General features: G+C 38.1%; 1 protein-coding gene across 2 annotated transcripts in view; it reads left to right on the plus strand.

Annotated features, from left to right (window-relative positions):
• BMPR1A (bone morphogenetic protein receptor type 1A) overlaps window positions 1–12227 on the plus strand; it is a 121674-nt gene that overhangs the window by 72888 nt on the left and 36559 nt on the right. For both annotated transcript variants that reach the window (XM_069071374.1, XM_069071373.1), the window contains exon 3: window positions 9789–9999. In XM_069071374.1, the coding sequence (XP_068927475.1) occupies window positions 9933–9999 (67 nt within the window). In that variant the 5' untranslated portion in view covers window positions 9789–9932. The remainder of the gene's footprint in view (window positions 1–9788; window positions 10000–12227) is intronic.

The following is a 12227-nucleotide window of genomic DNA, read 5'->3' on the forward strand; positions in this document are numbered from 1 at the left end:
TATTCTGCCTTTTGGAGAATAAAATTAACATTAAAATGTGATGAGACTTGCTGAGGCACCCTGCTGTTAGCAAAGGGAGAAAGGTTCAATCCATGGAGGATAACTGAAGTCCCTCCTTGCTGCGATATCATGCTTTTAGACCCATTTGGGATCTGTTTACTGAACTCCTTGGTTGTTTCTTCCTTCCATTCAAATATGTTCCAAACATAATATCATTTTGGTTTTGTCCCTTTGTTCATTTTCACCAAGTGCTTTCCATCATGTTCCTCCCCTCTAGTTTTTTGTCATTGACATAGCATCCCAACATACAGTGTGACAATTTCACCCCTTTTGTATAGACTGTTTCTTATGAATTCAGTATTTCTTCCCAGACCTGTGTTTCATCCCCAAGGCCAGTCAAGTAGGTGTTCAGTTCATGTGCCGCCTGCTATGGAAGCCCCTCTTGATCTGGTTTAGTGTTTTATCCTGCTTCTTCAAATTTATCTGTGCTCCCAAGCTTCCTCCCCAGATTCCTCCCTAGTGAGTAGCATGTAAGCTGGGGGTAGGACAGTGGTTATTTTTTGTTTTGTCTCTGTATCCCCAGCACTTAGTTACAGTGCCAGCACATAGTTAATAAATGTTGGATTGGGTTGGATTGGACCCTACCAAGTCTCAGTGATACCTTTGAAACGGAATTTGTCTCCTTGCTTTGTTTGCATTTTTGTTGTTTGTACCTTTTGCATTTGTAGATAGATATCCGAAACCATGAATTTTATAGCTCGTTCTGTTTGGGGCTGTTGCTTCTTGTGGATTATTGGTCTTCTCTACTGATATTTTTCCTCCTTGGGAGATAGATGAGGACAGTTTTCTCCCTCTTTTTTTTCAGTTGAAAATCTTGATCAGATTTGTAAGATGCTACACTAATATTTTTCTTTTGATTCTATTTATGTATTCGGTCATAGACCAAGACCTTTCAGTAATTAAATATCTATAATTAAGCTATGGATACTAAAAATCCCCTTTTCAGATACTAACTAAATTTTAATTTTCCAAGTTTTCCTCTCTCTTCTGAAATGCTTCCATTTTTATTTGATAATAGGGAAGAAAACACCACATGTGGTATTATATGGATCAAATAAGATGATATATGTTAACTGCTTTGCAAACTTGAAAGCATCATAGAAATGACTATGGTTATTACAATTCTTAGAAGTGCTTTCTGATGTGCTAACAGTGATGTTCTTCCCTGTAAGAATTACTAAAAATCTGCAGTGGTTTTCAGTTGTAACAAGACTTATGCTTTCTTCCATGCTTCAGGTAGACACCCCTGGAACATAGTCCTTTCTCTTGTTCTTTTCAGAACTCTGGATAGTAGCTGCCTATGTACCTCTCATCAAGGAGTCACTAGCCACAATAGCTTGTCTCTTCATCTCATCATCACTTGATAAATCCTATCCAGGTAGCACAAATGGATCCACTTTGCCCTTGTTTTGAATGTGAAAGGCTGTTGACCTTTAAGAGTCCAACTTTACTCTCTACTATATGGTTACCTACTTTATGTCACATCTTTCAACTCTTAACGGCCTGATATAGGTTAGGATTCCTCTCTGCCTTACCAGCTACTTAATTCTCCTTGAAAACTTGTAGAGATATTTCTTTAGCCTCACTACATTCTCTATGAGGGATATTTAGCTATTTATCACTGGCAGAAGAAATGTAGCACACTCTCCACAGATCAGTGAAAAATTATTCTTGCCCTTCCTACTTCCTGGCGGTAAGATTCTCATCGCTCCTTCTATGGCTAACCCTTGGGGTAAAATGTTAGCAAGCCTGATGGAAGAGGAAGAGCCCCGAACTCCTGCTGGCTGCTGTCTGTTGTACTCCCAGAATCTTTTGCAGTGCCTGGACTCTTGGATTCTCTTGGCTTTGGCCTCAGTACTCCTGCAGAACTGAAGCCTATAAAACATTAGCATAATTCTCTCTAGAGAGAGGTATTTAATAATCAGAATCCAGACTATAGATTTCTCTGTAATGAGCATACCAATCTAGTATAAATGGAATTACAAAATAAATGGACAACCAAAGGCATCATTAATTTGCCTTCTCTCTCCCTCTCAGCAGGGGACCTTTATTTTTGCTTAACTGAAAAATTGAGGTCATCCATCCATAGCTTTCCTCTCTTCTCCAAATATGTATTTTGTATGGTCTTAGCATTCTCTCTCTTTCTCTTCTTTGTCTCCCTCTTGGAGAGAGAGGTGAACCCTCTCTTCGCCCATCCTTTTACTTGTTCCCTTGATAGCTCACTCTTTTTTCTTTTTGAGCTTGACCATTGGTTAATTCCCACCTTCTGTTTTACTTAAACATTTTTCTTATTTTTGCTTATGATTTTTGTTTTTACATATTACTAATTTCTGAATACTTAATAAACCATCTCTTGTAACAAACATTTAAAAAGAAAGAGGACAAAAAGTAATTCAGTGAAGCTAACCAACACACCAGACTAGTCTGACAGTATATGCAATATACAATCTCTCTTTATCCATTGACTCCTTCCCTGCTACCTATAAATGTGCCCAGATCCTTACCATCCTTAACCTTTGCTTTCCTTTATCATCTCTTAAAGCTAATTATCCTATATCTCTATCTTCCACAAACTTCTAAAAAAAACCCTGCCTTTCTGCTGTTATAGATGCTTTCTCACCATCTATTTAGCTTTTTCTTTGCAGATTGACTTCTGTTCTCACCACTCAACTGAAACTGCTCTTTCTAAGGTCTCCAATGGTCTTTCGGGGTAATAAATCCATTAATCTTTTCTCAGGCCCCCTCTTTCTTGACCTCTCTACTTTGAGTGACGTCATTGATCATTTCCTCCTCCTGTCTCTTCTTTCCTTCCTGGGTCTTTGTGACACTGCTCTCTTGTAGTTCTCTTCTTCTTTGTCTGAAATGCCTTTTGGTTTCTTCTGCAAGTTTATCATCCACATTCCATCTCTTATTCATGAATGTAGCCAAAGGTTCTATCTTGGGCTCGTTCTTCTTTTCTAAATACACTCATTCTATATCATTTTTGTGCAGATGGCTTCCAGATCTTGATATCCATGTATCTCACCCTCATCTTTCTTCTGAGGCCCATTATAGCCATGCTCCTGCCTTTGACTTCTTCTCCTTAATGTGCCCTTGTCATGTACAAAATAAGATCCATCTTTCACCTTAAATCTGCCCTTTTGTTTAAAGCTCTTGTTTCTGTTCGCAATGCCACCATTCTTCTAGCCACTGAGGTTTGCTGCCTAGGAATCATCCTCTACTTTTTATCCTGTTCATTGGGTAGTGTTGGACTTGGGGTCAAGAAGAGTTGAGTTCACATATGACTTTAGGTACTTAATAACTATGTGATCCTGGACAGTCACTTTACCAGTCTGTACCTCAGTCTTCTCATCTGTAAAATAGGAATCACAGTAGCATTTATCTTAAGGGATTGTTGTGAGGATCAAATGAGAAATATTTGTAAAGTACTTTGCAAACTTGGAAGTACTATTTAAATGCTAGTTATTATTTTTACCCTCCCCCAATATCCATTCAGTTTCTAAGACTTAAAATTTTTCTGTTCTCTCCTCTACCACTATACCATTTCATGCCCTCCTAAGCTATTGCAATGGCCTCCTAAATGAAGTCCAAATTCTCACTTGTAGTCCTGTTCCTATCCACTCTGTCCTCCATATCTTGTAAATTGATATTCTTAAAAATACAAGTCTGAACACTACTTTTTTTCTGCTCCAAAAGTTTTTGTGGCTCCTTATTTCCCCTGGGATAAAATACAAGATCCTCTGGCATATAAAGCCTTTTACAATCTAACTCCAGCCTATCTTTCTAGATTTATTACTCATCTTTATCCTTCATACACTACTTACTTATTTACCATTCTCCATATGTAATAGTCTGCTTTCTATGGATTTGAGCTCAGTCTTGGATCCTGGGAAGTTGAGAGGTGAAGGTAGGGGCAGAAGATCATTCCAGGAATGGGGAATAGCTGATGAAAAGGTCTGGAGTAGGGCATCTAGGAGGAGCTGCAAGTGGGTTAGTGATCTCAATTGTAGAATTTGTGGAGAGGAACACAGCAAAAATACTGGGAAAAAGTAGGAAGGGGTTGTGTTGTAAATGGCCTCAAACACCATATGGGGGACTTTTCTTATTTAATCCTGGAGGCAATAGGGAGCCACTGGAGTTTACCAAATCAGGGCAGAATGAGAGTGGAGTGTATGACATGGTCAGACCTATGTTTTAAGAAAATCACTTTGGCAGCTCATTGAAGAATGGATTGGAATATGGAAAGAGACTTGAGTCAGAGAAACCAGTTAGATTGTTATTGTATGAGCTTGGGCAAAGGTGATGATGAGCTGTACTGTAGTGGTGGCTGTTAGTAGAGAAAAGAGATGCATCTGAGTGATGGTGTGAAGGTGGAAACAACAAGCTTTGACAACATTTGGCTCTGTGGGGTGACTTAGAGTGAGGCCAACATGACACCAAGGTTGTGAGCCTGGGTGACTGGCAGGGTGGTGGTGCCCTCAAGCAGTAAGTAGTAAGAGCTGGGAAGGGGGCAGAGGGAAGATTTGGGGAAAAGATTCTGAGTTTTATTTGGGGCATGTTGATTTTGAGATGCTCAGATGTTCAAATAGAGATTGGAGCTTGGGAGAGAAACTGACATTTTCATGTTGTCCTATAGATGCCTAAAAGATGGCAGTTTCAAAAATCTCAATGCTAGACAATTTGGCTTTTATCTTATTTCTTTTGGTTGGTATATTGGATGTACTCACTGTGGCATTTGTTTTGTAAATTCTCTTTTCTCCCCCAGTACATTTTAGAGAGTTGTGTTAAAGGCTGTTGTTTCTCAGGAGGAGCAGCAGAAGTGGTTTGGTGGAAGTTAGATGCCCTGTAGTTCAAAAATAGGTAATTCAACTCGTAAAGTTAGTTGAATTTGAATAAAGAACAGTTTTATATCAGTTAGGAAGGCAGTTGACCAGGGAATCAGGTGACTTGGATTTTAATCCTAGCTCTGCCACTGACCCACAGTAGGACTTGAGACAAATCCCTTAACCTCCTTGAGTCTGTTTACTTATCTGCAAAGTCAGGAGTTGGATTATGACATTCTTCCAATCTCTTGTAGCACTAAAATACTGTGATTATAAAATCAATCAAAAAACATTTCAAGTGCTTGCTGTGTGTCAGGCATTGTACTAAGGTCTAAAGATAGCTTACAGTGAAACATTCTCTTCCCTCAAGGAGCTTATTTTCTAACAGGAAAAACATGCACACACATAAATATAGACATGGTATATTCAAAATGAATACAAGGTCGTTTGGAGAGAGAGTGCATTTCATCTCTTGGAATTCTAGCACAGAGAATAGTTTTTAGTTAACAAAATGAATAAGATTTGTAGCACTAAAAATTTGTTTTTAGTGTAAATCAGTGTTCTTATGATTTGAATATATTTTTCCTTATCTTTAAAAAGGAAAACTCAATACTAAAATCATCATTTTTGTTTGTATCTTAAAACAGTTGCTATTTTTTTTAGGGGGGTGAGGTAAGGAAATGCTTAGTAGCAAGGTAATTACATTAAGACCCTTTAAATATCTTCGCTTTATCTTGCAAAAAGAATTTAAAATTGTCCTTGAACTAACAAAATGACCATTGTAGGTGTTTACACTGACAGTTTTAAGCTGTAGTTTGAGGGTGCCTTTACCCTTAAACTCCATTACTTATCAGACAGGGTTCAGATAAGTTATCACAGGTCTTTAATTTGTAAACAGTTCTCTAGTGGACAGCCTATCCCTGTCTCTGAATTTTCTTTTGTGCATGTAAACAGTTTTTTTTGGCCTTTTTTTTGGGGGGGGGCAGGGCAATTGGGGTTAAGTGACTTGCTCAAGGTCACATGGCTAGTAAATATTCTGTGTCTGAGGTCAAATTTGAACTCAGGTCCTCCTGATTCCAGGGCCAGTGCTTTATTCACTGCACCACCTAGCTGCCTCCAGTAAACAGTATTTTTAAAAGAGCCTGCCTCCTCCAGATCTGACTGTGTTACTCCCACCCCCATTTTTTAACTTTTCAGAAAGGTGATAGAGTAGCAACAGTACTAATAACTTTTACCCCATAAATTTGTTTCTTAAAACACATCCATCTCCTAGCTCTTATAAACTAAAATTTGTAACCAGCTTCAACAACTGGGTAAAAGAAAGCTATTTCTGTCCCTAGTTTGAGACTTTCTTATGGATGACTTTATTTGTCTTTATCTCTAGATAATTCCATTCTTTCAAAATAGAAAAAATTTTACTCTAGAAAAAATTTACACTGAAAATTATCAGGATTCTGGTTATTGCTTATTGTTAAATGTGTCATTGCACATCATTGCACTTGATCCGCATAAACCCTCAGAAAGAACAAATGTTATCACCTCCATTTTATAGAAGGGGAAACTAATGCTTAAAGATTAAGTGATTTGCTCATTGTTACACAAGACCCACTTTAAGGGGGGGGGGCTGGTGCCCTTGTGCTTAAGGATGCAAGGGACACTGAGTGGGTTAGGAGAAAGCCAGGTCATGGAATTCAAAGGAAAAAATGCTGTGTAGGAGAAAGAGTTGGTCCACAGTTAGAAAAGCCACAGGGAGGTCAAGAGAGGATAGGGAACTGAGTATAAAGTCCATTAGATTTAGTAGCCAAAAGAGCAGTTTCAGTAGTAGAATGATTGAGCCAGATTAGAAAGTGTTGAAAAGTGAGTGGGAGTTGAACAAGTAGAGATAAAAAGTATAGTCAGATTTTCCTAAGAGTTTTGTGGTGAAAAAGGAGAAACTTTGTTGGGATGGCAGGATCAGGTGACCTGGGAGGGTGAAGCGGTTCTTCCAAGACCTTCTGGGTAAGAGGGGAATGGGAAATTTCAGGAGACAGGAAGAAGTTTGAGAAAACCTCTGGCGTGCAGGATGAAGATTTTTTTTGACAGTGCTCTCTTCTGTTTCTCTTCCTACCTGTCTAACTGCTACTTCTTGGGCTACTCTGTTAGATCTTCATCCAAGTCATGCCCACTAATCATAGGCATCCTCCAGTGTTCTGTCCTGGGCCCTCTTCATTTCTCTCTGTATTATTTCATTTACTGATCTCATCAGCCCCTGTGGATTCAGTTACCATTTCTATGCTATGATTCCCACATCTTTTTATCTAGCCCAGACTTCTTTCTTGTATCTCTCAATGCCTAACAAGCATCTCAAACCGGATGCTGCATAGACATCTTAACCTCAGCATTCCAAAACCAAACTTAGTACCTTTCTCCCTCACTCCACCCTCTTCCTCATTTTCCTCTTACTTGTCAAGGCCATCACTGTCTTCCTAGTTCCACCCATGTTCACATCCCACAGATCATCCTGAACTCCTTCCTCTCTTTCTTCCCAGTCTTTGCCAAGTATTCCCAGTTCTGCCTTCATAACATCTCTTGTATATGTGCCTACTCATTTCTTGACACTCCCACTATGCTGATGTGGGATCTCATCACCTCAGGTCTGAATGATTCTAACACTTTTCTGACTGTTCTCTGCATGTGTCCGGTCTCTTTGTTCTCCAATTCGTCATCCACTTAGCTATTAGATTGCTCTTCCCAAAGCGTAGATCTGACTGTGTCACCCCCACCCCCATTCACAAAATTCCACTGGTTCCTTATCACCTCTGGCATCAACATAGAATAGAGTTGTATCATATGAAAAATAACAGTAGAGGTGTCCAGAACTTTGCAAGTCACAGAATACAAGAAAAGGGCCAGCAGTGAAACTCACATTTTCAGCTATCTCTGCACAATTGAGAAAAAATTACAAGATATTACTAACAGAGTAAACTAAAGATTCATCCTATCCCAAGGAATCCCTGGGCCTTTGTGGGATGAGACCCATGAATATAAAATGACTTTGGAAGAGTAAATTAAAGAAGAATAGGATTCTTTTAACAGGAGGGAAGGGGGAGCAGAGTACCATTGTAAGATGAGTTCATGTGAAGAGACCCAGCAAGCAGGGGGGAAGCAGCAGGTAAAGATAATAGAAGTAGAAAAGAAAGTCATGTTGTTGACATTGTGAATGACAGTGCAGGTGGAAGGCGCCCACAGACTGCCAGGAATGAGGGAGGTTTCACTTCTCTGGATACCTGGTAGAGCAATCTCTGCTCAAAACAGAGCAGCTACATAATTTCTTGACTTGCCTCAGTGATCATTTCTTCCTTCAAAAAATGAAGGAACCAATGATGGGAACTTCTAACCTAGATCCAGTTTTCACCAAATAGGAGAAACTGATTGTTGGGCTGGAAATTATGTGATCCACAGGGTAAAGTGACCCTAGCATCTTAGAATGTATGGTTGAGAAGGGCAGGAAACCTGGGTATATTCTGACATGTATTTGGGGCTGGCAGATTTCAGTATTTTCAGAAAAGAAGGATAGAATCCCATGGCATCAAATTTTTATAAAAGTCACCCCAGGAGATTATAATCAGGCGAGGGGACAGGGACCTTTGCTTTAAATGAGTTAAAAGATTACTGGTGAGAAAACTTCCACTAGGAATGCAGGCCAGCAACTTCTCTGCAGCTTGTTGTAAAAAAAACCAAAAATGTTTTGCTCTAACAATGTTGTATGTGATTTGTGGACTTCTGCTACTTAATTTATGACTTTTAAAAAGTTTATATTGGGTGGCTAGGTGGTGCAGTGAATAGAGCACCGCCCCTGGAGTCAGGAGGACCTGAGTTCAAATTCAATCTCAGACACATAACACAAAAAACTAGCCGTGTGACCTTGGGCAAGTCACTTAACCCAATTGCCCTCCCCAAAAAAGTTTATATTAAATTTAACGACCTATATACAATTGTCCTCTATTGTGTCTCCATTCTGAACTTTTTTTCCATTTTCTTTTGTGATTTTAAAATATTTTCGTTGATGTTATTTTTCTATCACTTGCCCACTAGCTTTCTACCTTTTCTTACCCCCACTAAGTATAATCAAACAAAAGAAATCAACATAATTAGTCAGGTCTGAGAATGTCCATCTTATTTTGCATCTCTAGTCCATCTCCTCTCTGCTATGAGACACAACTTAAAAGTCTTCGAAAGACTGGCAGATAGGACATGAATCGATGCAAATAGCCTTTGTTTTGTTAGATGTGTTGTTACGTTGTTTTCCAGATATTGCCCTTGTTAATAATGGCTTTTTAAAAAGCCATCCTTGGAAATAATGTTTATAGTGTTGCGATTTGATCCAGCTTATTTAATTTTCTTTAGTGATTAATATTTTGTTCTCAAAATGCGATAAAGCCAATTAGACATGATTTATGGTCAGGCGGACTTGCTTTTTCAGGTAACATCATTGATGGAAACTAATAAGGTTCTTTTTGGAGTTGAATGCTTGCTGTTGTTAGGTTCTGGCTAGCTTAAAGAGGACACGAGGAAGTTCTGAAGGTCTGTGTGGCCCGACTATATCTAGCTGTACTTAAGGTTAACTCAAAGAAAGCCTTGCTACTCTTACTGAGTTTTGAGTGATTCTTGAATGTTTCCTTAAACAGCAATACTAAGGTGCTTTCAATAGTATATATTACTTTAAAATCTGATTTAGGAAATAATTTTTAAAGTAGCTCTTGAATCAGAATGGCTTATCTCAAGGAACAAAAAAGAGATCTTTGCCTTGGTTCAATTATATCTAGTCTTTTGAAAACATGTTTTTGCATTTATTCCTTTCTTGGTTTGAGAAATCTTTATAGCATTTAATTTTACTCACTATCTTACTTTCATTTTATCTTTCAGGAAGCAGGAAACAGGAGTAGAAGTTGGAGTAATTGTCAAACTATTGCAGGCAGAATTTCACCAAACAGACCAGCTTAAAATTTATCAAGTAACAGAACCTATTGCTCAGGGGGACAGTTCACAAGGAAGATTAAAAACTGAACAATGACTCAGCTAAGCATTTATATCACATTTTTGGGAGCCTATCTGCTCATCATTTTTTATGTTCAAGGTAAGCCCATCTTCATATAAGCAATCTTTTCTCCCTTTGTGGTAGTAAAATAATGAAATCATATTAATTATGATCTATTTCATTCCAAATCTTGTATGCTGCAGAGAAAACTTACTTTCTCTTACTGTAACAAGTTACTTACATAGCTCCTTTTCAGTATTACCTGTTGTTAGAAAATTAACCTTTTTTTTTTGGTCTTTTTTTGGGGGGGGGAGGGAAAGGCAGGGCAGTTGGAGTTAAGTGACTTGTTCAAGGTCACACAGCTAGTAAGTGTTAAGTGTCTGAAGCTGATTTGAACTCAGGTCCTCCTGACTCCAGGACTGGTGCACTATTCATTGTGCCACCACCTAGTTGCCCTGAATATTGACTCTTAATAGGACGCATAAAGCACAAAAGAGCTCAGTTTTTTTGGGTCTTTTATTATATTTATGACTTGAGTAATTGAATATTTTTGAAATGATCATTGACAGTAAAAATTATTTGCTGCTATAATGGAACAAAGAATAGTGATATTGTGAAAATTGTTATCTTTTTCTAATACAGATACTTTTGAAAAAAATTTTTTTTTTGCTTTTTGGAGGGCAATTTGGGTTAAGTGACTTGCCCAAGGTCACATGGCTAGTTTTGTGTGTGTGTGTGTGTGTGTGTGTGTGTGTGTGTGTGTGTGTGTGTTAAGTGTCTGAGGCTGGATTTGAACTCAGGTCCTCCTGACTGCAGGGCCAGTGGGTGCTCTATTCACTGTGCCACCTAGCTGCCCCTTGAAATTTTTTTAAAGCCTGAATTGTATTGCTCTATTCAAAGTGCTGTAGTATCTTCACTAGCCAGGTTTTAAAGCCAGTATATAGTTTTGCTGTTTATCATGTGTGTAAAGTTTCCAAATATGAAGTGGTGGTGATGATTGTGAGGAGTAGCCCATTTGGTTTTGCACATTGTTTCCTGAATAGTTTGTTTAGGATAAGATTTAAAATCTAAGGGAAGTCTTCATTTCATAAAAAAAGGTTTTATACAGAGCTTGTACTTTATCTTTACTCCATTTAGTAGGCTGCTTAGTAATAAAAAGTTGTATTTTTCTAAGTTTGTGCTGAGTGTTGAGGTTTAGTGTTTCAGTAATAAATTGCCCAGAGTTCACCATAAAAATATTGTTGAATGGTATCTGTGAATATATATTTACTTTATATTCTTTGGCATATAATTTACTAATTAACTTGGTTAGAATACAAAACTGTCCTAAAAATAACTATTTTTTGTTTTCTTTTTAAACAATATTATATAATATCTAAATTCTTCCATTAAACAACTTGGAATTTGAGTCTCGGTCTTTCTATAAATAAAAAACTGTATGGTTGATAGTGAGATTTATTGCTACATCTTCCTCCTCTCTCTCCAAAAGTTTATCATCCTGACATTTTAAAAATAATTTTGTTCAAATCATACAGGATACATATATACCACTTTATAGTCACTCAGTTTCCCCCAATATTCCTCTTTTTCCACCTCCCAGAAAGCCATCCCATATAAACAGTATTTTTTAAGGAAAAAAAATCAGCATATCTGATTAGTACATCAAGAAATTATTAAAATATATGTACTGCCCAACATTTGTGGACCTTTTGGTAGGGTGAGAAAATCTTGTAATATCTTTTCTTTCAAGCCATGCTTGTTCTTCATAGTTTTGCAAAAGTTGGCATTGATGCTTTTTTGTGGTTGTCCTTTCTGTTTATATTGTTCATTGTGTATATTGTTTTCTTGGCTTTCCTTATTTCACTCTTCATTATTCATTCATATAAATCTTTCTATTCTTCTCCATCTTCATCATATACCCAGTTTCCTACAGTACAATAATCCATTATGCTTACATACCACAATCTGTTCTATAATTTCCTAATTGATGGGCATTGACTTTGTTTCCAATTCTTTTTTTTTTTTTAAAGCAATCGGGGTTAAGTAACTTGCTCAAGGTTACACGGCCAGTTATTTCTGGGTGTGGTGCTGAGTATCCGAGCCCGGATTTGATCCAGGTCATCCCGACACTGGAGCCAGTGCTCTTACTCGCTGAGCCACCTGGCCGCCCCTAAGCAATTGGGGTTAAGTAACTTGCTCAAGGTTACATGGCCAGGTGTTTCTGGGTGGGTGCTAAGTGTCTGAGCCCGGGATTCGATCTCCAGGTCTTCTCAACACTGGAGCCAGTGCTCTTACTCGCTGTGCTACCTGGCTGCCCCAAAGTTTTT

This window comes from Petaurus breviceps, unplaced genomic scaffold, assembly GCF_028583685.1.
Source record: "Petaurus breviceps papuanus isolate PSGF00001 unplaced genomic scaffold, PetGlider_PUasm1.0 90825, whole genome shotgun sequence".
NCBI classification, from domain to species: Eukaryota; Metazoa; Chordata; class Mammalia; order Diprotodontia; family Petauridae; genus Petaurus; species Petaurus breviceps.